Genomic DNA, 27,770 nt, shown 5'->3' on the forward strand with positions numbered 1-27,770 from the left:
ACAGGGCAAAGGGGTAATATTACAAAGGAATAGGTGAGCACAGCTCAATCCATGGGGCAACACGCCTGCATCTGAAGATGCATCCTCAACCTCCAGGACCAGGGAATGTCCAGGTTACTAGGAGATGTAGTGACCATCAGAACCTCTCTGCTCAGGGAAGGAGAATGCGAAATCATTCAGACTGGCACCCCACACCAAATCTTGCATTTCTTATTTGTAAAAATAACGGCAATAGTACCAACCTTATGAGATAACTCATGCAACATACTGCTCTGCCTGGGTCAGAATAAGCACTTGATAAAAGTTTACTACTCTAATTATACTAATTATCATTACCATGTTGGATAATATGCTGGGACAATAAAGATAAAAGGTATAAATTTACCATCTAGAAGGCTTAAGACCCACTACGGAAGTATGCCAGAGTTCAGATCTTAAGTGTTCCCCAGAAGTCTATGTATTAAAGACTTGTTCCCCAGCTTAGTGCTGTTGAGCTATTGGAAGGTGGTAGAAACTAAGAGTCGGGCTTAGTTGGAGGTCTTCCAGTCATTGGGGGTGGTCCCCAAAGGAGACAGTGGAACCTCAGCCCCTTCCTTTTTCTTATTTTCCCTTTCCAGCCATGAGGTGAGGGGCTTTGCTAATCCACACTTTTTCTACCATGAAGTTGCTGAGAGCCACCCCTTTGGGACAATTCTCTATCTCTATTACTGCTTTACCTCCATCTCCTGCTAGACACCTTTGCAGCTTTTCCTCTGAGCTACTTCGTGCTCAGAAGCCAGTGCCTCAGCATCCTGCTCTGTACCCATGAGTTCTCACTGTCTGCTAAAGTGACTGGAATTTGGCCAGGAGCCCTGGCAATTAATTCCAGAAAATAAATCAAGCACTTTCCAGCAATCAGTGACACAACCAGTTCACATTCCCAACAGGGTCTCTCTAAATCACAGAGGCTGATATTGAACTTGTGATCCTCCTGCCCCAGCTTCCTCAGTAGCTGGGATTATAGGTGTGCGTCATCATGACTGGTTCATGTCCCTCTTAAGCAAGGCAAACCTTGCATGCATTAAGGGGAGGTGGTTGAAGGAATATAGACTTTCAACATTTTTGTTAGTTCTGCATTGTGAGGGCTCAAATATTTGCACTCCAGGGATGAAACAAGAGTTGCACTCCAAATGGTGTAGGAGACATCCTGTTACTTACCCAATACCAGAAGCATAAATTAAGAATGAATTCTGTAAGGGGAGCTGTTGGGGAAGACGTAGAGTCTTTTTAAACAAGTTTTGACAATAGCAGTAGGACTTTACCAGGAAATAATGGAAGAAGGGAATTACAAACAGGAAGAACAAGATGAACAACAGCTTTACCAACACACATGACAAAATGTTATCATCAATTAATTCAAAGCAAATTTGCACCCTTTGCCAAAGACTTTTTTGGAGGATTAATTTCTTGTTCCATTAGTCATAAACTTCCTTACCTCTTTGCCCTGTACAGATTCAACATATGAAAATATATGTAAAGTACTTATAATAGTGCCTGGTACATGGTTAAAACTATTCGTTTTTAAAACCAGGGGCTGGATCTCTTGAAGTTTTGGTAACTAAGTAGCTGAACTTCTCTTTATCATAAGATATAAATAAATTCTCGAGCCTACCAATTATTCTTTCATGTCTTTTAGCCTTGCCCACCTCGACCTCCATCGTGCAAAAGTGCTCAAGATTCAATTTCAAAAGCCAGACGTTTTAAGGGACCAGTCCAAGGTGCAGCACAAAACCTCCAAAACGGAAAGGTATTCCAGGACCAGTCAGATAGTTTGGCTTTGGGGCTATTTATGGGCAATAACATCTTTTAAAAAGGCTTGAAATTTTTAAAATCTATTTCTGAATCCTATTACAAAGCTCAAAAAACAGCATTCTGAATCCTTGAGAACGTTCTGTGCAGTAGGTTGACACGCCCAACCCGCAGGGGTGTGACAGTTCCTGCAGGAAAGTGCCACGTAACTAGCGGCGCTGGAACTAATTTAACATCTAAGAAAGGTCGAGAGTAGGCAAAGGCGGGTCGGGATATTAAGGCCGAAGTCGCGAAAGGAAGCATAAGTAATAGCTGAACAGTCCTGGGACAGTGAGGCACAGAGGGGGGAGCCGGGTTCCAGATGGGGTGCGGGAAAGATGCCCACAGGGAACTGTCAACCCGCTCTGGGTACCTGCCTGAGTGCCGCGTCCAATGGGAGGGGCGTGCGAGCCGCACCTCAACCTGCCCGAGGACGTCACGACGCCGAGGCGGACGCCGGGCCAATGGGAGCCCATCAGGGATAGGGGGCGGGGCCCGGAGTTGGGGCACGGCCGCACGGAGGCAGTTAGAGGAGTCGTGTGGCCTCGGCGGGTGAGAGTGGCTGCCCGTGGTGCTGCTGCGGACGCGGCCTGCCTCTGACCTCTCCCCGTCCTCTCCCACCACCCGCATGGTTCGGGCTGCTCACTGAGCGGCGGCGGGGCTTGACGGACGCGCCGCCCAGACGGCTCCGGGTCGCAGCTTACCGTCACCGGCACTTCCTCCTGCGGTGCCCGTGCGCGGGCGGCTGGGCGGGCGGGATGGCGGCCCGGGGGAGCGGCCGCGCATCGGCGCCCCGGATGCTTCTGCTCCTGCTGGTTCCTTTGCTGTGGTCCGCGGTCGGGGTCCGGGCCGGTCCGGAGGAAGACCTTAGCCACCGGAACAAGGAACCGCCGGCAGCTGCCCAGCAGCTGCAGCCGCAGCCCGCAGGCGTGCAGGGGCCGGAGCCGGCCCGGGCCGAGGTGAGCGGGCCGGGCCGAGCTGGGCAGAAGGGGGATGGGGCGCACGCGGCTGCGGAGCCGGCTGCTCTGGGTACCAGGCTCGAGGCCCGCGAGAGCGCCGCCCATCGCCCCGGCGCCGGCTGGGGGAGGGGAGCCCGCCCCGGCTCGCCAGGAGGAAGGCGATCCTCTGCGTTCTTCTCCGGGTGAGGCCAGGCCTCGCCCAGCTCCTTATGGGGGAAGGGAGAGGGAGAGCCAGCGGAGAGCCTGCCGAGTGTACCTTCAGTTCCGCGGACCTAGATGCTGCTCGGAATCCGCGTCTCGATCAGATGTGTTATACTGGAAAAACTGGAAATGCGGATCCCCAGTAGAAAGTTTTTGGCAGCTGGGAGAATTTTTTAATTCCCTAAGGATGATCACATCGGCCATTTCGTTATTGAAACAGCATATTCAAGCTGCTTATCAGACCTGTGGGTTTTGACAAATTCAGTGTGTGTGGATTATGTACCCCGACTCTCACTTTTTAACAACGTGGCATGGTTTGCCGGGAGTGGCCCTCAGGAACGCGGAGGAATAATCACTCTGGGGTAGTATAGATTGATAGAGCAGTGTGGGGTGTCAAAACTAAATTTATTAGTAAACCAGAATCTGTGTTTTGATTGTCCTTACCTAAATAGATGTAAACTAACTTTTAAATCCGCTTCAAGAGAATCACTCCTTTCTCATTCACTTGGCAACAATTAAGAATTTTCTTCTTTCAGTCTTGGGCGCGCTCTCCATTTCCTGTTCAGCTCTCAAGTTCTGGACCTTTTATCTCCCCTAGTAGGGCTAGTTTGGGGTCCAGCTGCCCATCCCTAGCCTCCATTTTATCTCCCCTAGTCTCCATTCAGCCCATCTGCACCTACTTTTTCTAAACATTGAATTCTACCATCATATCAGCAATCTTCAGTGAATTGTCCCTGCATAGTAATTTCAGTGCAGCCTTGTTTGTGGAATGGATATTCAGGTTTCTAAACGTTCTGGCTCCAGCTAACCACCAGGCTTTTGCACAACCACTCCCTTGCTCATATGGTGTACTATTAAAAAAAAAAAAAAATGTTTCAGTGGTGCTTTCAGACATGCCAGGTGATCTTTTCTGGTCTCTCCCAAACAAAAGACCTCTCTAAAAGAAAGACTAAAGTATGAAGCCTGTGGGTCAGACCTTTCCCACTTTCAAGAACCTGCAGATACCTGCTCTGTCGCCTTCTCTAAAATTTCATTTATTCACATCATTGGATGTTACCTTGTTTGGCTTTTCCAGTTTTTTGCTGTTTTGTTTTTCTGTGTATTACCTGAGGATAGAAATTTCGGAGAGGCCGATTTTGGTTTCAACACATCAAGAACTTTCTAAGAATTAGAGCTGTCCAAACTGTAGTAATCAATTTTGAGAAATAATGAAATTCTCTTCACTGGAAGTACTCAGGAAGAAGTTGAATAACTAGCCACCTCTGAAGAGATTTAAAGTTACAGGGAACTTTAGATTCTGGGAGCTGATTTCATCTTCAAAACTGCTGTTCAGCAGGTAGAGCAGGTGCCATTTCCTATTCATGGATGGGGAAAACTAGATTTGGAAAGAGTGATGTTTAATGTCTCAGAGCTAAGAAGTTCATTCTCAGCAGAACCAGAATTAAAATTCAGGTTTCAGAGTCTTACCAGGTGTCCTAAGCGTTCATTGTATCAAACCAGAGCTCTTTTAACCTATTTATTTATTAATGGATTTTAATGGTTGGTTGGATATTGGGCCGATACAGGTCTTTGATCCTGATGCCTGGCTTTCCTTTTCCCCTTTATGGGGTGCTTTAGCCTTTTGTTTCTGTTTCTATCTTTACAGTTACATCCTGCTACCTTGGGTTCCCTTAATTTGTGTACATGTTTCATCTGCCCCTGTTAGCTTTTTAGTGTCTGGAGAGCCATGATTATATCTTATCTTTGTCTCTCCCATAAGGCCTTGCCTGTTGGTGTTTATTGAGTAATTTTCTGTGAGTGAATTAAAGTAATTACATTTCAAGTTTCTAGCAGTTATTAAATCATTCTATGGAAAAACTATGAAGTGAACTCAACAGAAAATATTTTTAATTGTATCTGTCTAGTCTCTCTCTCATTTGCTGAAGGATCTGCTAGATGAAATTGAGAAAAACCAGGTATTAATCACCTGTTGCCTGAAATGAGGTCATATCCATTCATAGATTGGTGTTGGGTTTAAAACTTTTAGCTTTAGCTGGTTATATGGTTGTTAATTCTGGGATTTTTTGTAAAGTTAAAAAAAAAGCATAAGAAAAGATTAGAAGCATTTGAACTCAAGAGTAATAAACATACCATGATGACAGAGATGTGCAGTGTAAATCAAGTCAGAGGTATAAAAGAAGTGTAAATCATTTACCATCATGAGAAGTCAGGGTCTCTATTGGAGCAGGGGAAGTGAGGAGTGGGCTTCTCTGTCCTCTTCTTTTGTCTACCCTCCCTGCTCAGCCATGGGTCAGGAGTGGGGCTGCCATTCAGACAGCTATGCCTGTCACTCCCTGGCTCAGCTGATGTCCCTCCTCACATATACTTCTGAAGTTGAGCTGATTAATGAACTTTATTCTTAGTGTTCATCATTTAGCCCATTGTCATTTAACTAAGTATCAGAAGTTTATTTTAAAATAACAACTATTTTGGGTTAAGTAACTGTGAGAGTGAGATTTATGAATGAGTAACTTTTAGGCATTTTGTTGAAGTTTGAGTCATGATTTTTAAGAAGACTAGTGGTAGATATTAATAGTAGTTATAGCTATTAATAACCCTTTTTAGGGAGCTGGGAAAAGTGCAGCCATGTAAAAATAGAGGCCACAGTGGCAGAAACATGTCTAGTGACCATATATGAGTGGTCAGAAAGATCTTTGTCTTTAAAACTAGGGGTGGGGAGGGAAAGGAAAGGCCCAATATAATGTTATTTTTTTCCTTCTAATATTTTCATGTATTCTTGGTCCTTTGGAGTTAGGAATTTATTTTTAATTCTTATAGCAAATATAATTGCCTTGTTTTTAATATATTTTCACTTAATTTTTTGATGCTCAGCTTTTTATTTACAGTGCTACAGTATGTTGACAATTTTTTCTTTCACATATTTTCTAAACTATGCAATATAACTATCATTTGCTTTTTTGGTCTACCTAATGGAGGTAAAAAATGATCAAAGTACAGTTTAATAGCCACATAAACAAGGGTTCAGCATTGCTGAATATCGAGTTTCAGCTGGCTTTGCATCTATACATAGTATGTGTTTTAAAGGGACAAGATGTTTAAATTTAACCTTTTTTATGCAGCTGTGAGTGGACTTCTAAAAATGAAGGGAAAAAAAATCCCTTAGTAGATTCATGCATTGAAGTGGAAGATGAATTGTCAACATGTAGTTGCATCTTACAGGGTGCTTTAAAGTGAGGAGACTGAACTTCTAAATTGGGCTTTCTGTGTGGATATGTTTTTGTTTAATAAGCAGGTTAAAAATAAATTGGAGGAATTTACTCTGAACTTAAGTCATGAATAAACTCCAATTTACAAACCGTGGGAATAAAGTACTCTTGGATCTCAAAAGTATCTCTTGGATCCTTTCTTCTATGCAGTTTATGTTTCTAGTGACCTACTTAAGTTCCCCCCACCTTTATTCCTTCCATAGGTAGAGTACATATATAGGAAGCATAAGTCCTTTATGTTGGGGTAGATTTAATAAAGGTAATTTATAATTTGCTGAATATTCTGAAAGTCTAAAGGAGAAGTATTCTGGTTGCAGTTGCCAGATCACTGTTGATAAGCCTGCAAAAATCCTATTGCCTGACCCAGTATAGGTTCTCATTGTCATATTTTTACTTGTATTGTTACTTGACATTTTTAAAAATTCTCTTTTAATCATGAGAACACCTTTTACAGGTTCTTTTAAGATTTCCCCCATTTTTATTAAGTTGCAGTCCTGCTTCATTCAGTTAGGCCTCCTGATTTATTACTAGGATTGAGGCTCTTGCCTATGAGGACTTTAACATATTCATAATTACCCTCTCTGTTGGATTACTGTGCCGCAGTCCGGCTGCAGCAAAATAACCGAGGGGTGGGTGACGAACAACTTGTGTACATTGATACAGCAGGAGTGGGAGCCCTTTATTGTAGGACAGGAGGGGTATATATACATTCCACACAGCTTATCTTAATTAACATAAACTAGATACATCAGTCAACCAATAAGGAATCTCCACACTTAATGGCTTGCTGGCGCCACCTCACAAACCACTCCCCCTGGCAAAATGCCAGGTGCCATCCTGACTTGTTTACAGACTCTAACATTACTGAATTTATTTGATGGTGTCCTATCATCAAAGCAATTCAATAAGAAAAATTGAGTCCAGTGTGTTAGTGCATATCTGCAATTTCAGTTACTTGAGAGGCTGAGGAAGGAGGATGGCAAGTTTCAGGTCAGTTTGGGTAACCTAACAAGCCCCTATCTCAAAATGAAAAGGGCTGGGGATGTAACTGAGTATAAAGCACTTGTCTAGGGTGCAACAGGCCCTGATTTTAATCTTGGATATTCCAGAAAAAAAAAAAAGAAGTGTGGGAGGAAGAAGAGATAGAAGAAGAAAGAAAATTCAGTGAAAACTACATGCACTTTATATACTTCTAAACTTTATGAAGCATTATATAATGGTAACATAAGAATAAAATTGCTAAGCATTAATTATATTTTTCAAACGTACATGTTAAACATGAATTAACATAACATTACTAAAATGTTATTTTAAAAACAAGCTGAATCATCTACAAATACAAAAACATAATAGAAATTTAAAATAAAATGTTATATCTTGGGCTGAGAGTTTAGCTCAGTGGTAAGTGGTTGCCTCGCACACAAGAGGCCCTGAGTTTGAATTCCAGTACAACACATGCAGAGTTACATCTTTAATTTGAAAGTTATGTCTTCAATTTGAGTCTTGAAACCCGGCTTATCCATAGTGTCATTGTTTTAAGTCAATGTGTATATTTGTGCACATTTTTATAACTTCTGAAAAAACTTTTCAGATTCATATCAGTAAAATAGTGTTGGAAACAGTTCTGAGCTAATGATAAGCATCTTCCTCTGACACTTAAAAATAATTTCAGTAGAGTGCTTGCTGCACATGCATGGATTCAATCCCCAGCACCACAAATAACAGTAATAATTTCACCTCTTGTTTGATAACTTTTGTTGAGCAACTTTGGTTTTTTTGCAAGGACATAGTCTTTTTTTTCTAGGTAGCAAGCTCTAGATTTTGTTTCAAAGCAAGCATCTTCTCTAAGTTTCATCATGTAGATGGAGATTCTGGTGCAGGTTATCTATCCATTTTAGCATTTGTGTTAATTTGAACTCTAGAGCCAGAATAGGAATTATTTTTTTCTTTATTGATTGTCATTTTTTTCCTTCTTTTGAGTAGCAAGAAAGCATAAAAGAATACCTTCTAAATGAGGACTACACACACAGAATTTTCTGATTTGGAATTAAATTGTAGTAGAAAAGAGTTTTATTCAGCAAAGTTTTTAAATTACAAATTGTTGGTCCCGTTCTTAAGATATTTCTGTTTCAAACATTAAAGTAAAGAAATAACACTAGCATTTGATGACTTTCTCTGGTAGATTATTGTGTAACTGAATATCGGAATTGTACTAAATGGGAATTGTACTCTCTGCATCTGACTCCTGTATGCTTCCAAATATTTCCTTCTGTGCTCATAATTTCTGCTGTTTTTTTGTGCTTTGGACAGAACTATTCATCCTTTCCATATTTCCTCTCTGTGACTATGTTCCTATTCTCCTAAGTCCTCTAGTACTTTCCTTCTTTAATACCTTTATTCTCTTCATTGTTTTCTTCCTGTCTGCTTCTATATAGTCACGGGTTTCTCCTATTTTGGTAAAGAAAAAAAAAAAAGCCATCCATTTAGCCCTACTTGACAGCATTAGTTTCTGTTCTTCAGTTTTATAAACCAAACTTCTAATTAGGGAATTAGCTGCTTTTGAACTTTGCTTTAATATTTCTATCTGGCTTCACTCCTGCCCTTTTGTTGAAATTCCGGGTACCATAACAGCAAATTGCCAAGTCCAGGTCTTTTCAGTTCTCATTTGACACTGTTAACTGTGATTTGAATTTTTTAAGAGTCCTACACCATTGGGGCCTGTTTCTCATCCTCTGTTAAATTGAGCTAATAACTTTTTGAACAGCAAGTGAAACAATATGTATGAAAATACCTGGTGTATCTAGTTAATGGCAGCTGTCCCTGCTGTTAAGTACAGTAAATGATGTACTTGGTGCCTGGCTGTTTAAGACAATTTTTATTTCTGTTTTTGTTTGTTTCTTCCTTCTCCACCCTCAACCCCTTCCCTAAATAATATCTTCTCTAAGATTGTTTGTGGGATTTTTTGTTTTTGCTTTTTTAAAGATTTATTGCAAGAATTTGGCAGTTGTGAGGCATGACCAGGCAAGTTACTTATCTATAGGGCAGGCCAATCCAGCAGGCAAGGTATTATTCTCTGGCATGGCTTAAAGCTGCTTTAACAGTTGTACTTTGTGCTTTGCAGAGGAACCTCAGCTTTGGTCATATGGCCTTTCAAAAGATTGAATGCAGTCTACTCAGATAATCTCAAGTAAACAGTAAACTCTCTTACTGAAAACCAACTATTCGTGGACTATAATCACATCTGCAAGAGACCTGCATTGCTGTAGCACACTTAATGTGGGATTGCTTAACCAGGGGCTGTTGCCTAGCCTTGGTGGTCATAAAACTGACCATCACACAGATCGCTGAAAACTGGTTCAGTAAAAAATGACGTTTAGTGTGTCAGAACAGTTTGCAGACATTAATACTAAGGCTATAGGTCAGTTATGCTGGAATAGAAAATATATGCAAAACAATCCAGTAAGGATTGTAGTTTAGGGATAGAATGGATAGTATATACTTATTTTGTTAAATTCTACAGAATATCATTTTATATATATATATGAAGCATGCTCACCAGAATATTCAGAGTAATGAGTTTCTACTAACATCCCCTTTCCTCTTCAGGCTATTGGTACTAATATGCTTTTAAAGATGTTCAGGCATTATTTATATAAGAAAAATATGAGTGTGCCTTTTTACTTTGAACATTTCAAAAAGTTCAACTGTCTGTTAGGTTCATGAATGGTTGGAATGGCAAAGTAAAGCCACAAGAATTATTCAAGTATTTCTCTTAGATTTGGCATGTGTAGTAGAGCATGAAGTTTGCAAATGATTAAGAGATGGAGATTCAGAAAATAATTTGTTTAGAATTTCCATATTTGAAATGAGAGCTATTGTGGTTTTGGATTCAGATCCCTAAATGAATATCATATGAGTATGTTGAGACATAAATAATGTGGGAAGCTCCCTCCTTTTTAGAAACACAGAAAAATGATATCATATTACCTCCAAGTGTTAAAATGTAACCAAGCTTAAAGTAATAGAGAAGTACTCAGGATAAGAAATGATAAGTCCAGGCCATGTTGACAGATGGAGCTGGAAAATAGGCTGGAAATTAATCTTAGGGTATAGATGAGAGTCAAATTTAAAGGCATTGTGAACTTTGAAAGACATGACTACATAATGCTACAAATGAGACAGCTCTCTTTCCTTGAGTTGACCAACCTGAAGATGAAGGTAATTCAAGAGGAACACTGTAAATCCTACCTTGTTTTTTCCATGTCTGGGGAACAACAGAACTGTTGTAGGCTTAATCTTAAGACTTATTTTCTGAGTTATCTCTGCCTTTTGTGGAAATCACATCTACTTACAAAGTTTCAGCTAATTGAGGTTGCAGCAACCAGGTACAACTGTGAGGCTGTCCTGTCTTAATAAGAGCCACTTCTGAGACCTTTTAGAAAACCTCATTTGAAATGCTCCATGTCACTTCAAATTGAAACCATATCTGAAACCAATCTGATTCCTTTTTCCCACCTATCTTTTAGGAGTTACTAATATTTTTCTCATTCAGTGAGACTCAAAGCTATTTCTGATCCTATACTCTCTCTCTTTAAAGGCCCATTGATTTGTTTTTTCCTTTCTATCATATGTATACTTTCTTTCTTCTCTGATTTGTCCTCAGCACTGGTGTTATGCAGCTGACCTCCTAATTAATTGGTCCAGTAGCTGGTATTCTCAACTCTGCTCTGATTATTTGACACAGTGCCTATGTCTTATACTGTTGTTCCAAAGTTAGACTATAACCATAACATTTTCAGTCTACACCCAATATCTTTTCTCATCTCGTCCAGTCATTCATCTGATGGCTTACTGCCTGGTCTCAGAACATGCTTGCATTCTTTCCCATTGCCAGTACAGGATAGGAGATGAATACTTGTTCAAGTTAGCTGCACCAAGAGTGACTAGTACTGCATTCCACTGAGACCTTCAAGCCTTATGAAATGAATCTCACAACCGACTTCCCTAATTGGTCAAAGGTTACCCACCATTAACTCCCCACATGCCCAGGTAGCAAAACTTAAGTGCAGAACAGTGTGCTTTCAGGTTGGACCTGCCTGAAGCCAGCCTTAGACTGCAAGGAATGATCTCCAAGAGCTGGAATAAGAGGCTAGGTTAAGAGGTTTTTGAAGTGATGCACTTCATGTCTATAATTGTGTGCATGATAAAATCTAGAAGGTAGAGAGAAACCTATAGTGAGAAATATGCTGCTTTTTCCCCTTGAATTCTAGTTCAGGGATCAGTTTTTCACTAACTGCTTGTTTTTGTGAATAAGGTTTTATTTCAACACAGCAATACTCAGGTATCACCTACAGCTGCTTTCAAGTTGCAGCAGCAGAGTTACCATGGAAACTAAGTAGCCCATGAAGCTATTAAATATTTGATTAAGAAAAAGTTTGCTGACTCCTAGTTATTCTGATTCCTTCCTTCGAAACATCCATTACTGTTTCTTGAGATTTGGTCCATATTTACAGTTGTATACATATTATATATTACATGCGTCCCCCATTATGATGACTACAGACATATATTTGAAGCATCTTAATGATTTTTCTATATTAGTATATATAGAACATCTTTTAGCTCCATACTATTGTTACATGGATTTACCATTTAATAGTTTCTATTGATAGCATTACATTTATACATGTTTCTAATACAAAAAGGTGAGTTCCTGAGTGTTTCTATCTTAAACTTAGTTTTTTTCCTGTCTCTGCTGTGACTTACTGCCTATAGTATGTGTAGAGTTTTATTTTAGGGGGTGCAGGATCATTAACAGCTGAAGTTACTGGGGTAGGCTTTGCTCAAGAGGTTCTACTTGAGTTGTCTCTTGAGGAGTCTATTTTTACTTTTATTCTAATTAGTAATACATGACAGCAGAATCCGTTTCATTTCATTGTACACAAGTGGAGTGCAACTTTTCATTTCTCTGTACATGATGTAGTCATACCATTTGTGCAATCATACATGTATCTAGGGTAATGATGTCCTCATTCCACTGGCTTTCCTACACCTCTGTCCCCACCCCTCCCCATCTCTTGAGGAATCTTGATTAATAGGACCATAATGAAAAGGAGGTCAGAACCGTGGGACTGTGTGATTCACTCAGGGCCTGTGGTAAGCAGAAGCTTGGCAGACTCTCAGGTTGCACTGCCAGTACTGTAGCCATGAGCCATGTGTCATGTACACTAGAATTGACAGTATGAAAAAAAAAACATTTCATTAGTAATTTTTAAAATATTGCTTACAATTTAAATAGTAGTCTAGTGGTATTGGGTTAAAATAGTTCAAATAATTTTACTTCTTTTTATGTTTTAAAATGTAGCAACATGGTATAATTAGTTTCATGAAGATAAATAAGCTGGTCATGTTGTGTGATGCTACAAAAACTGAGTGCTAGGCACCATCTTAAGGACTTCATTCATTAGCTCACAGCAATCCTGGGGCATAGTTACCTCTTACTTTAGAGATGAACTTGAGTCACAGGAAAGTTTACTTACTGGCCCAAAGTCACAGTAAATGGTAAACCCTTGGATATGAACCCAGACCTTTTGTTTCCAGTGCTAAGGATTCTACCGCTGTGACCGTAGAGCAGAGAAAATGATCCTTGTATATAGTAAGCAGCCAGTGAATGATAACTGATAATTTTCCAACCCTTCCAGTATTTTTATAATATTTTTATTTTAAACAATCTTCTGTCATCACAATGCCCTGGTACTTTTTGTCTCCAGTTGTTTTGGTTTTGTTGTTGTTGTTTGCTTTTTTTTTCTTTCTTCGTTTGGCAGTATTGAGGACTGAACTCAGGGCACTCTACCACTGAGCTGTATCTCAGCTCTTTTTTTATTATTTATAGATAAGGTCTTGCTTGGTTGCCCAGATTGTCCTCAAACTTGGTGATCCTCCTGCTCCAGTCTCCAGTTGTCATAGGGTTTTATCACCAGGATCATATTTAACAATATGATTTTGGCTATCTAGGGCTTTCTACGCAACAAAAGCTATAAATTAACTTTTCTTATGTTCTCTATATAGGAAGGTTTTTAAGAATATGTAGTTTTCTTGTAGTCTCAAGTTTTATTTTATCCTCCACATCTCACAGAGGAACAGAAACTAAATAATGTAGCCAAGGTGTTGTGGCTAGGAATTATAAAACCATGGAAATATGTAGTTTTGATCACTATTGTGATTTGATTTTAAAAGTAAACATTTTCTTTTTGACCTTAGTGTTAATTGATCATAAATTGTATATATTTATCCCTCAAATTTTCCTTCAATTTAAGATTTTGAAATTTTACAATGAATTTTTTTCATATAAAAAGCTTATTCAGCAGGAAAGCATTATGTTAGGTAGAGCCTAGGTGAAATGCATGTGTCTTTGGGATGCTTAATGCTAGGGTATCAGAAGAGACCAGAGCCTCATTTTTAAAGGCACACTGGATAGTGTGGTGTAGAGAACTGGTGGTGATGTAGAGAACCTGGAAGCCCTTAAGATGGTACATGCACAATCTAGAGCTGACTGCCAAGGCTGAGAAAGTTTTTTTTATCAGTTGTTAAATTACCCCAGTTTTTAGCTCAGAGGTCTAATCTGAGTAATACTTAAATTTTTCTTATTTGTACCATGGTGTTTTGAAGTGAAGTTTTATGCTGTGTGTTAAGGAATGACATGTACACTATAAATTTAGGATTTTACCCTTTTGATATCTCTGATCAGGACCTTCAAGGACCTTAACCTTATGTAAAACATGTTACTTCGTTTTTACCTTTCCAAAACAACTTATGTTCTCAGGTTTCTTTTTTTATGTCTTGGATTTGTAGAGATTGGTAAGCTTTAAAAATTAATCAAAGATAAGCTCTTAGGGTCGAAGTGAGTTATCTAGCCCAGTGTTTCTCAACCTGGGAACTATCTTGGGTGTATAATTTTTGGATATATAATTTTTTGTTGAGGGGGAAGTCCTGTGCATTGTAGGATATCTAGCAGTATCTCTGCTTTTAGATTTTACCCACTAGATACCAGTTGTTCCCCTTCATTTGTAACAACCAGAAGTGTCTCCAAACATTGCCAGCTGCCCTCTTGGAGATTTAGGTGTCCTGGTTGAGAACCAGAGTGAAGTCAGTTTCTTGGAAGTGGTGGTTCCCTTCCCTGGCACTCGGACATTGAGAAGGGAAGTTCCCATCTTCTCTTACACCCCTTCCAGCTTTGAGTGGCTCTTTTGAATAGGAATCTTTTCTCTGAATTAATCTGAAACCTGCACCTATAATTTTTTTTTTACTTCTGCCTCTTGGGACTATATAGAGGGGATAGACTAACAACAGACTTTACCAATTACTCTCTTTCCTGGTTTCTTGTGATTGTCTTAGAGTCCAAGCCAATACACTTTTTGGTAATGGGCCAGACAGTATTTTAGGTTTTGCAGGTTACATCTTTGCTGGCTACATGAGATCACTGTTGTGTAATCTTATTTCTTTCCTTCCCTCTCTCCTTCTCCCATCTCTTAACCTCCCTTCTTCCCTATTTCTTATATTTTTACATCCTGTTAAATAGGTAAAAACATCCCTTTCTCAAACAGGCTGCGTTGGCCTCCACAGAGCTTGCCAAGCCCTGGTTTTAGATTCTCTCTCCATCTTGGGTGATCTTCAGAGGATGATGCTTTCAAGAGTGGGACCTCAGAACTGTGTACAGCACTTTGGGGAAGGGCCAAGCAGTGTAGAATACTATGGGGCTTGCCATTAACTCCTTAAAGCACAATGCTTATTGCCTTTTTTGAAACTTTGACACATTTTCAACTTCCTGCCAACCAAGACTATGGTTTGTCTTGTTATTAGGCCACATTACCTTCAAGAATTTTTTAGACCTAATTGTGGGACCATGTACACATCGATCTATATTAAACCTTGTCTTAGCTAAAACCAACTCTTTTTTAAATTTATTTATTTATTTTTCCTGTACTGGAGATTGAACCCAGAGCATTCTAGCACTGAGCTACATTGCCAGCCCTTTTTATTTTTTGTTTTGAGATAGAGTCTTCCTAAGTTGCTGGAACTACAGGCATGTGTCATGGCATCCAGCTTAGCCAATTCTTAATATAGACTGTGAGAGCTTTTGGGTCCTACTTTGTTAATTTTATAGTGTTTCAGTTCAAGTTTGTCCCTCAGTTCATGTCACTTGAATGCTTGATAATCATACCTGGGACTTCCACCCAAGTTACTAATAAAAATTTAATGGGACATAGCTAAGAACTAAATCTCAGATAACAGATACTTAGAAAATAAGGTAATTTTAATGTTTGAACATAGCTGGTCTATATTTTCTTTAAATCAGTTTGGAGAATTTTTACATAGCTCTGCATTGTAGGATCGACCATCAAAGGTCATCATCATTACCATTGACTTTGAAAGTGATAAATATGACCATGACCAAAAAAAAGAATCTTATTCACATGTAAAATAAAAGAATGTTAAATAATTTATTTCAAAAAGTAACTAATAATTATTTAATAATTATTTTTTTTCTTCCAGAAAGGATTTACACCAGCAGCCCCAGTTCACACAAATAAAGAAGACCCAGCTACCCAAACCAATTTGGGATTTATTCATGCATTTGTCGCTGCCATATCAGTCATCATTGTGTCTGAATTGGGTGATAAGACATTTTTCATAGCAGCCATCATGGCGATGCGCTATAACCGATTGACGGTGCTGGCTGGGGCTATGCTTGCCTTGGCCCTGATGACCTGCTTGTCAGGTGAGTGTTTTCCCCCAGTGAGAGGTGAGTGAATGGAAAGCATTGTGTGAGGCATTGACTACTGAATCACTGGGCCAGTTATATTGGAATGTGTTTTATAGTCTAGAAATTAGTCAGCAAATGATGTCAGTACATAAATTCTTAAATGCCACATCTCACTTTTAAAATGAAATGTTTTGCTGTTCACCGCCAAGATGCATACTCCCTCATCACTTATTCAGTGATGTTTTATCCTTACTTTTATTCTGTTTCAGCTTTTTTTTTTTTTTCAATCTGGATAAGCTTATTTATATTTGATATTTTAGAAATAGGATTCTAGAAACAACAAAAAAATTGCATATTTTCCTGTTGAAGGACATTTAGGGAGGTAATCAGTGAGAAATAGCTTTTAGTTTATTGTGATATTAAGCTGTTTTTATCCATTATGGTCAGGTACTCCCTGCATGTGCTGCTGTTTGATATACTACTTTATGGGCATTACTTTTTCAAAACATTAGAGTATCAGAAGTCAATGCCAAAATAACTGAACAAAGTATGGTCTCTACATTCAAAAGATACCTCAAGCCACATGGTTTGCTGGAAAATATTGAGCTTTTCCCCTTTGAGCCAGACTTGTATTTGAGTCTGAATTGCAATGTATTAGCTTCACAAAAGTTATTTAATCTCTTTGATATTTAGTTTTCCCATCTCTAAAATGGAAATAATGATGTCCACTTACACTGTGGGCTCTGGTCTATATTAGTGAGATGTTTTATTTAGAGTGCTTTGCCACTCACCTCTCTTTCCTCACCAATGTTTTAGATTTATCATAATGAAACTCATTTTTGAAAGTGCAGAATAAATTATTTTCTGGCTATGAGATGCCTGAATACTTGTTAAAGATTATGTCTTTATAAACATATAAATGAGTTTTTTAACAATTAAAACAATTTGAATGCTTATCACTTTTTGGAAATTAATAAGGGAATTATTAATTTTTCATAGTAAAAACAGTTTCTCCTTGAAGGCAAGTACCTGTGATGGTAAATACGAATAGGAGAGAATTGCAAATGGTGACGTCACTTATTTGGAATGAGTTTGAATAGTATCAGAGAAATCTTTTGTTGAAGCATTTGCTTCAAGGGGGCCAAGAGGCTGTCATCTCTGTGCCCTTCCTACTCTGGGCTTATGGATATTTGTCCCAGCGTCTTCTGTGTGTTCGGTTCCTCCTCAGCTATGGTGTCTGTCTTCTGTCCCAACCCTTTTGCATCATCCTCTAGCCACTGGTGCTGACAGCACTTTTCACCTTTACTTTTTGAAATAGTATCAGGGAGTGGCACACCTTTTTCCTGTGTAGTCTTGAAAATAATTTTGAAAAATTATGCCTCCCCCTGCCACTGAACTTATCTGAAATTTTTCATTGCAAATTTAAGAAGGAATAGCAAAGGTCTAGTGTCTCATATATTTTATAAAATAAAACTGTTATGGTGTTTTGAAATATACCCAATTCCAGCTTGACATAAACTCTTTTTTGAGAGTTGGAAATTTATTTGGCTCATTTATTTATTTGATTTAAACTTTCTTCCTATAATTATTTTTATTTATTGAGTTTTATGATGATAAGGTTAACTTAATGGTAAGGTTTTGCTTGAAAAATCTTAAATGAATCCTTCTATTACATATATTTGCAATAAAAATATAACTTTAATACTGAACTTTGAAAGAAATTAAAAGTTTCTTTTGTTAAATCTCTTATGGATTGAGTTATAGTTATTAGTTTATCAAAAGTAAATCTATGCCAAATTTAAACTGAAATTTAAATTGAAATATATATATAGATTTTTTTTGGTATGAAGATCGAACTCAGGGCACTCGACCACTGAGCCGCATCCTCAGCCCTTTTTAATTTTTGAGACAGGGTTTCGCTAAGTTGCTGAGGCTTGTCTTGAACTTCAGTTTTCCTGCCTTAGCTTCTCAAGTCACTGGGATTACCTAGCTGAAGTTATGCATTCTTGACTAGAAAACTATAGATGATACTGTGTCCCTCGAACGGTAGCCCATCTGAAAAGCACACAATGTCCATTTTCCCCTTATTGGGATGTTCATTTTGATCACCTAGTTCAAATTTCTCTGGTGCTCTGTTTTTGTTTCTGTTTTTTCTCTATAGGGAGTCACTTGAAGACAGTACAAATACCCTATTACTTGTGACAGTTTCCCCATAGATTTAGGGTGACTCTGGGATGATGTAAACCTTTCCTCTATGCTTGTAAATTGATGACTTTGTAATTCCAGTATTTGATTCACATTTAACAGTGAGCTTTGGAATTCTATAAGCAAGTGCCATTTGTTTGCCTGTTCAATATAGGCTCTTTAACTCCTTTTTTTCTAGTGATTTTAATTATTAAACTGGTGTGTTGCTATACTGCCCCAGATTTGGCCAGTGGGAGCCCTTTCAAGCTGTCTCTAGGGCCTTGTGATATCCTCTTTTGTTTTTGCTTTTCCTTACTTTCTAGTATAACAAAATATTGCAGGTTCATCTTGAACTTTGTCTGCCCAGTCTTGGAATAGACAATTTCTCTGACTAAGGAGCCTTGAGGAGTCATTTAGTGGCTCGATCTTTGTTTCTTGCTTTTCAGTGGACATATCTAGAAAATATATGTCTATTTTGTTTTTATGTATGTATACACACATATCTATAAGGAATTTCTAGTTTTCTTTTATAAAACATACTTATTACCCAAAATAAGGGGATGGGGAGAGAAAAGGGGGAAAAAGAGGGGATTTCATCAAAATAGAGGAAAAATCAGTAGAGTAGATGAACGGGATTGAGTGGGGAGGAAGGTAGGTCAGGAATAGAGAAGAAGAGTGGAATGAATCTGACTGAATTTTTTTTTTTTTTTTTTTTTTGTGTGTGTGTGTGTGTGTGTGTATGAATATAGCACAGTGAATCACATCATCAAGTATATCTACAAGATACTAATTAAAAAATATATAAATAAATTGCATAAAGAGCTTTAGAGAAGGGGCAGAGGGGGAGTGCTGGGGACTGAATTAGAGCAAATTATATTCCATGCTTTTGTGATTATGTCAAAATGCATCCTAATATTTAATATAACTAAAAGAATCATATAAAACTTATTTTAAAGAGTTAAAAAGGAGCAGAGTTTGAATCATTTAAAGATTTGTAATTAAGAAATTATACCTACATCTGAAAGGGGTGTGGCTTCAGGCTGTAGAATCCTTATAGGGCATCAAAGTTAGCCTACCTCAAGTCCTAGGCCCTGTACAACATAAGTGGCAAGCCAGACCCTGGCTGAACAGGTCTGGAGGGAAGGTCAATATGCCATCTTCAACTATGCCATTGATGTCTTAGTAAGCTGTGTGAGGGCCATGGTTAGACTTAAAGGTTCAGTATTGGTGGAGGAAAAGATGGAGTTGTTTAAGGTTATTACAGTAGTTGCTAATGTGAACCATCTTTTCTTTAACAGTGCTAAGTTATGTTAACCCTGTCTTTGGTTGTTGTGGTAAGGCCAGTTAACGGGACACACTGTTGGCATTTTCTTTCAGTTCTGTTTGGCTATGCCACCACCGTCATCCCCAGGGTGTACACATACTATGTCTCAACTGCATTATTTGCCATTTTTGGCATTAGAATGCTTCGGGAAGGCTTGAAGATGAGCCCAGATGAGGGTCAAGAGGAACTGGAAGAAGTTCAAGCAGAATTAAAGAAGAAGGATGAAGAAGTAAGTTATAGCACTGTTAAATATCTGGGCCAAAAAGGCACTCAGTGAGGAATAAGCACTATTCAGGGTTTTTCAGTGGCCACGTGTTGTGTCTGAGCTACAAAAAAATATCTTGTTTTGATCAGCTTCCCTTCTTAAAGCTGATGGTGATAGAATTCTGGGTTAGTGTGAATGTGGTAAGAAAGGAAGTAGAGATGAATACCAAACCTGGCAATCAAGTTCCTTCATTAGATTGATTATAGCTCCTGAAAAGCAGGAACTATATTTTATCATTTTACATGTTCCTTCCATAGCATCTAGGATAGTAAGTGATCAATAAATGCCATTTGATTTGTTTTACTGAGGAACAGAAGAATTGAGAATATAACATATATTAGTACATGAAATCAAAGGAGAAATTGGGGTCACAGAAATTTAGTTTCTTTGGAACATATTTCATAGAACTTTAGCAAATAAAATAATAATGATTTTGTGCCTTTTCTATTGATTCCCAGTGTTGATGTAATTTTTTGTTTTAGTTTCAACGAACCAAACTCTTAAATGGACCAGGAGATGTTGAAACGGGTACAAGCACAACAATACCTCAGAAAAAGTGGCTGCATTTTATTTCACCCATTTTTGTTCAAGCTCTTACACTAACATTCTTAGCAGAATGGGGAGATCGCTCTCAACTCACTACGATTGTTCTGGCAGCTAGAGAGGTGGGTGAGACTTAATACTATGATTATATTAAAAGTAAATACAATCAAGTGACTTTGCTCAGTGTCAGTGGCCAGCGAGTTGTTTCCCATGTTAGACTCTCTAATCATCTCATATGAGCCTTCTTGTTTCTGCTTCCAGTCTGATGAAGTTTTTAAATCCAAATTTAACTGCTTTCTCTTTTTTTCCCCTTGCTTGGTCCTTTTCCCCGATTTTCCCAAAAGTTATGGCCATCTTGGCTTGGCTTGCTTGCTTTTTTCAGAACCTGCCTGTATATGCTTGTTGAAAATATAAATTGTCCTAATATTTTTGAAGTCCAGTTTGGAAGTAAATGTTTATGGCCTTTTAAAGTGTGTAAATTTTGGTTTCTCTATTCCTTATACTGAAGAAATAATTGAGTGTTGCACAGGTTACTTATGTTTTTATTATAACTGAGTGAACTAGAAACAGACTGAACTTTCTAATAAAGAATTGATTCAGTTATCCACAAATTTTATGTAGCTCTTGGATTATGCACTTTTCAACATCATTTTAATGACAGAAATTTTAAAAGGTATTCAAAGAACAAAAAGCACTTAAGGAAATCAGAATGTTGACAGTGTTTATCTTTGGGCACTACTATAATGGGTGAGTTGTTTCTGTATAGAAAATTTTTGTTATGTCTTAGCTCTAGATTATTGAGTGCTAGGATGGTGAGATACAAGAGACCTCAGTTCATCTCTTTCCAGCCTTTACTCAATAAAGATAAATAACCTGAGGCCCAGAGAAATTGGGTGACTTGGGTGACGACAGGAGTTGGTTGGTAGGCAGGGCGAGGACCAGACCGAGGCCATCTGCCTTTGTAGCCCTTTCTTCTCTGTTTTGTTCATAGTTGTTGAATGCCTCTTATTTTAAAGATACTTGTTGGTTTAGTTTCTTACTTATCCTTTCTTCCTTTTGAGGGGAATAGACAGAATATTTTAATGTTCACATAGATTTATCAAGATTTACTGAGGAGAGGGTTATGGAATGGAAGTTGCAATTACTTTTCAGGCTCTTCTTGATTTTAACTAGTATACTTATCTATATTTATATCCAATTGTACAATTTCAGATTAAAATAGTTTTTAAATCCTTGGAAATGTCTTCATAAAAGAATAAGTTTATTAACATAGGCTGCAGTTTAAAATATAAAGCATTTTGAGGGCCAGGACTAAGATAGCTGGGGAAAGGCTATTTTGTCAGAGAAGTCTCAAATGCTATATTCTGGGAAGAGGGGGAAAGAGAAGAAAGGATCTCTATTTTTCAATTCCTGTAAGACAAACTTTGTTTTAAAATGTCACTTTATTGGCTGTATCTGTATTCTTCTTGATTTCTAGTCTTTTGTTGACTTTCAGATTGCCAGAATTGGGACTTGAAAGTAAGTGACCATGTATGTGGTGGACGTGGGAGGTTCTGCAGGGTGAGCTCTGATGGCAGAATCCCTGCGTTTCTTCTATACACTCTTCTGTGCGGCAGTAACCGGGCAAGACTGGACTCCCTCTCTATGCCGGACACTTGGTCCATGCTTCTTAGAGCATGGCATGTCTCATTGTGTGATCATATCGCTGTACTTCCCTGCACTTCCTCACTTGAAAAGGGGGATCACCTACTTCATGGGTTGATGCTGCATGTAGGCAGCACAGTCCCCAACACAGCACTCCATCAGCCACCCTTCCATACCCAGCACTGCAGTGGTATTTAGTGAGCTGTTAAAGGGCAAATGTGTTGTGTCTATTTTGTTCCCTTAATATTCTTTTTTTTTTTATATGAACCACACAGTTGGTTCAAACCATTTTACTCTGCATCTCTACTTCCAACATTGATGTTCCTAAATTGCATATCACAGAACCCTAGTATCTTTGAAATGTTAATGGATACGAGGGGGTTGGGAGTAAGTAGAGAACTTTGGGTCATATTTGTCAAGTGATATTTCCTTGGCTTTTTTTTCTTTCTTTTTTAAGGATTCATTCTGTAAATTAACAATCTGAAAAATGGGTTTTATTTAATCTAGTGACTTTTTCAGGTATCATTCTCAAATAGAATGATGCTATCTTCTGGGGTAGCAGTTATAGAGGTTATAATACACAAATAGAATTTGGGAAGTGTAGTCCTAATTTTCCATTCATGCTTCATACCATTTCCACTTCCTGTCTGTGCACATACACTGCCCACGCCAAGGCACTGGGCTCCCTCCTGCTTCAGAGAGCAATAGCCTGCTTTTCTTCATTTCCTACCCCTCACAACTGCAGTTGCTTCCTCCTATGTCCTGGCTCTTAGCTTCTCAAATATCTTTACCTTTGTCCCAGCGCAATTTGGGGGGCATTTTTAGCATGAGTCTTTTCTCAGCTTTGTTGGGGGTGGGAAGCCCCCTTTCTTCAAGTCTAGTTCTCTGCCAAATAGCACTTTCTTCCTCTTCCCACAGTCTCAAAGAGCTTGGCTGTGATAGGAATAAATGTCATTGTACTTGGTTGCCTTTGAAACCACAGATCTAACCTCACCAGGAGTGCTGACTGGGGGCTTTGAAGAGCTCACTGCAGCCACTGACGAGACCTGCTGTGGTCTCTTGGGAGGCTAACTGCCTGGCCACCTTTCAGTCTCCTTTGATTCCTCTTACTCTGTCATCCTTTGAGGATTGTTTATCAACATCCTTCTTTAGCATCCTCTCCCAGGGTTATTATGTTCAGTCCCTTAGCTTCTCCACCATCACATTCATCTGATTCTTACACTTCTTACTCCTGTCAGCAACTTTAAGCCTTTCTCTGCTCCTCCTCTCTTTTTAATCTCAATGGAGTTACTTTAACTCACCCAGATAATTGAAGAGAAACTTGGGTGTCATGCCTGATTTTCAGAGCACTTATCATTTGTTTATCCTTGAGGCATTAATTATGCCACACAATTTCTCTTAAAGTCATCTGCCTTTTCTATACCTATAGCTTCCCACCTCAACCAGGCCAGTGTTGCTTCTTTCCGTATCTTCTCACCTTATCTTCAGTCTCATTCCCCTCCAGTACATTTTGTCCATTTAGATCTTTAAGCATAAGCCTGTTATATCATGCCCCATGTAGAAATCAGCCAGTGTCTAAAGACAAAGGTTGAACCCCAAGTTTACAGTATCCTTCATGACCTGGCTCCCTTGTGGAATCCTCTTGTGGAATCCTCTGGTGCCTTGTTGGTTCTCCGTAGAAAGGCTGAAGAGCTCTGAAGTTGGTTTTCTTTTACCGCTTTCTCCTTAGCATTTCCTTCCCCTACAAAACAAAAATCAAATCCTCTTGCTAACAACACCTGCTGCCCTTCAGAGCTGTTTCCTGGAAAACCTTCACTGATTCTAATTTGACTGGATGAAAAGTATTCCGGGTACTGAGCTAACAGCATGAAGACTAAAGAGTGAGGTTTATTTCTCAGGAAGCACAGCCATACTATACCATAAAGGTTTACTCAGTTTTATCTAGTTTAGGTCAACTGGTACATATGCCTTCAAGAAGCTGTTATATACCTTTCATGAAGTTCAGTACACCTGGATTTTTATACTGTTTATGTTTTTTGTGACTGGCCTCCATCTTCAGTGCTTCTTCTTTTTTTTTTTTTTTATTGGTTGTTCACAACATTACAAAGCTCTTGACATATCATATTTCATACATTAGATTGAAGTGGGTTATGAACCCCCAATTTTACCCCAAATGCAGATTGCAGAATCACGTCGGTTACACATCCACAATTTTACATAATGCCCTATTAGTAATTGTTGTATTCTGCTACCTTTCCTATCCCCTACTATCCCCCCTCCCCTCCCCTCCCATCTTCTCTCTCTACCCCATCTACTGTAATTCATTTCTCTCCTTGTTTATTTTCCCATTCCCCTCACAACCTCTTATATGTAATTTTGTATAGCAATGAGGGTCTCCCTTCATTTCCATGCAATTTCCCTTTTCTCTCCCTTTCCCTCCCATCTCATGTCTCTGTTTAATGTTAATCTTTTCTTCCTACTCTTCCTCCCTGCTCTGTCCATAGTTGCTCTCATTATATCAAAGAAGACATTTGGTATTTGTTTTTTAGGGATTGGCTAGCTTCACTAAGCATAATCTGCTCTAATGCCATCCATTTCCCTGCAAATTCTATGATTTTGTCATTTTTTATTGCTGCATAGTACTCCATTGTGTATAGATGCCACATTTTTTTAATCCATTCATCTATTGAAGGGCATCTGGGTTGGTTCCACAGTCTAGCTATTGTGAATTGTGCTGCTATGAACATCGATGTGGCAGTATCCCTGTAGCATGCTCTTTTAAGGTCTTCAGGGAATAGTCCGAGAAGGGCAATAGCAGGGTCAAATGGTGGTTCCATTCCCATCTTTCCCAGGAATCTCCAAACTGCTTTCCAAATTGGCCGCACCAATTTGCAGTCCCACCAGCAATGTACAAGTGTACCCTTTTCTCCACATCCTCGCCAACACTTGTTGTTGTTTGACTTCATAGTGGCTGCCAATCTTACTGGAGTGAGATGGTATCTTAGGGTGGTTTTGATTTGCATTTCTCTGACTGCTAGAGATGGAGAGCATTTTTTCATGTACTTGTTGATTGATTGTATATCCTCCTCTGAGAAGTGTCTGTTCAGGTCCTTGTCCCATTTGTTGATTGGGTTATTTGTTATCTTATTGTCTAATTTTTTGAGTTCTTTGTATACTCTGGATATTAGGGCTCTATCTGAAGTGTGAGGAGTAAAGATTTGTTCCCAGGATGTAGGCTCCCTATTTACCTCTCTTATTGTTTCTTTTGCTGAGAAAAAACTTTTCAGTTTAATTAAGTCCCATTTGTTGATTCTAGTTATTAACTCTTGTGCTATGGGTGTCCTATTAAGGAATTTGGAGCCCGACCCCACAATCTGTAGATCGGAGCCAACTTTTTCTTCTATCAGACGCAGAGTTTCTGATTTGATATCAAGCTCCTTGATCCATTTTGAGTTAACTTTTGTGCATGGCGAGAGAAAGGGATTCAGTTTCATTTTGTTGCATATGGATTTCCAGTTTTCCCAGCACCATTTGTTGAAGATGCTATCCTTCCTCCATTGCATGCTTTTAGCCCCTTTATCAAATATAAGATAGTTGTAACTTTGTGGATTAGTCTCTGTGTCCTCTATTCTATACCATTGGTCCACCCGCCTGTTTTGGTACCAGTACCATGCTGTTTTTGTCACTATTGCTCTGTAATATAGTTTGAAATCTGGTATCGCTATACCGCCTGATTCACACTTCCTGCTTAGAATTGCTTTTGCTATTCTGGGTCTTTTATTTTTCCATATGAATTTCATGATTGCTTTCTCTATTTCTACAAGAAATGCCGTTGGGATTTTGATTGGCATTGCATTAAACCTATAGAGAACTTTTGGTAATATTGCCATTTTGATAATGTTAGTTCTGCCTATCCATGAACAGGGTATATTTTTCCATCTTCTAAGATCTTCTTCTACTTCTCTCTTTAGGGTTCTGTAGTTTTCATTGTATAAATCTTTCACCTCTTTTGTTAGGTTGATTCCCAAGTATTTTATTTTTTTTTGAGGATATTGTGAATGGAGTGTTTTTCCTCATTTCCATTTCAGAGGTTTTGTCGCTGATATACAGAAATGCCTTTGATTTATGCGTGTTGATTTTATATCCTGCCACTTTGCTGAATTCATTTATTAGTTCTAGTAGTTTCTTTGTAGACCCTTTTGGGTCTTCTAGGTATAGAATCATGTCATCTGCAAATAGTGATAATTTAAGTTCTTCTTTTCCAATTTTTATGCCTTTAATTTCTTTCGTCTGTCTAATTGCTCTGGCCAGTGTTTCGAGAACTATATTGAATAGAAGTGGAAATAGAGGGCATCCCTGTCTTGTTCCGGATTTTAGAGGGAATGTCTTCAACTTTTGTCCATTCAGAATGATGCTAGCCTGAGGCTTAGCATAGATAGCTTTTACAATGTCAAGGTAAGTTCCTGTTATCCCTAGTTTTTCTAATGTTTTGAACATAAAGGGATGCTGTACTTTGTCAAATGCTTTCTCTGCATCTATCGAGATGATCATATGGTTCTTATCTTTAAGTCTATTGATGTGGTGAATAACATTTATTGATTTCCATATGTTGAACCATCCTTGCATCCCAGGGATGAATCCTACTTGATCATGGTGCACAATTTTTTTGATGTGTTTTTGTATTCGATTCGCCAGAATTTTATTGAGGATTTTTGCATCTAGGTTCATTAGAGATATTGGTCTGTAGTTTTCTTTCTTTGAGGAGTCTTTGGTTTCGGAATCAGGGTGATGTTGGCCTCATAGAATGAATTTGGAAGAGCTCCCTCTTTTTCTATTTCCTGAAATAACTTGAAAAGTATTGGTATTAATTCTTCTTTAAAGGTTTTGTAAAACTCCGCTGTATACCCATCCGGTCCTGGGCTTTTCTTGGTTGGTAGTCTTTTGATGGCTTCTTCAATTTCATCCATTGATATTGTCTGTTCAGATTGTGTGTATCCTCCTGACTCAGTCTGGGCAAATCATATGACTTAAGAAATTTATCGATGTCTTCACTATCTTCTATTTTATTGGAATATAGGTTTTCAAAATAATTTCTAATTGTCTTCTGTATTTCTGTAGCATCTGTTGTGATATTGCCTTTTTCATCCCGTATGTTAGTTATTTGAGTTCTCTCTCTTCTTCTCTTCGTTAGCATGGCTAAAGGTCTGTCGATCTTATTTATTTTTTCGAAGAACCAACTTTTAGTTTTGTTAATTTTTTCAATAGTTTCTTTTGTTTCAATTTCATTGATTTCCGCTCTGATTTTAATTATTTCTTGCCTTCTGCTACATTTGCTGTTGTTTTGCTCTTCCTTTTCTAGGGCTTTGAGTTGGAGTGTGAGCTCATTTATTTGTTGGTTTTTTCTTTTTTTGAGGAATGACCCCCAGGCGATGAATTTTCCTCTTAAAACTGCTTTCATTGTGTCCCATAGATTCCGATATGTTGTGTCTGTATTTTCATTTATCTCTAAGAATTTTTTGATTTCCTCCTTTATGTCTTCTGTAACCCATTGATCATTCAGTAACATATTGTTCATTGTCCATGTGATGTAGGATTTTTCCTTCCTTCTTTTATCATTGATTTCCAGTTTCATTCCATTATGATCAGATAAAATGCATGGTATTATCTCCACCCCTTTATATTTACTGAGGGTTGCCCTATGGCATAATATATGGTCTATTTTTGAGAAGGATCCATGTGCTGCTGAGAAAAAAGTATATCCATTTGATGATGGTTGATATATTCTATATAAGTC

At 38.5% G+C, this 27,770-nt stretch overlaps 1 protein-coding gene across 1 annotated transcript in view; it reads left to right on the forward strand.

The window, feature by feature from the left end:
* Positions 1 to 2,261: 2,261 nt before the first annotated feature.
* The window catches only part of TMEM165 (transmembrane protein 165), a 30,138-nt gene continuing 4,629 nt past the window's right edge, over positions 2,262 to 27,770 (forward strand). Inside the window, exons 1-4 of the mRNA XM_081303888.1 lie at positions 2,262 to 2,786; positions 15,806 to 16,031; positions 19,578 to 19,753; positions 20,272 to 20,454. Of these exons, the coding sequence (XP_081160014.1) occupies positions 2,586 to 2,786; positions 15,806 to 16,031; positions 19,578 to 19,753; positions 20,272 to 20,454 (786 nt within the window). The 5' untranslated portion in view covers positions 2,262 to 2,585. The remainder of the gene's footprint in view (positions 2,787 to 15,805; positions 16,032 to 19,577; positions 19,754 to 20,271; positions 20,455 to 27,770) is intronic.

This window comes from Spermophilus citellus, assembly GCF_964194105.1.
Source record: "Spermophilus citellus genome assembly, chromosome: 8".
NCBI lineage: Eukaryota > Metazoa > Chordata > Mammalia > Rodentia > Sciuridae > Spermophilus > Spermophilus citellus.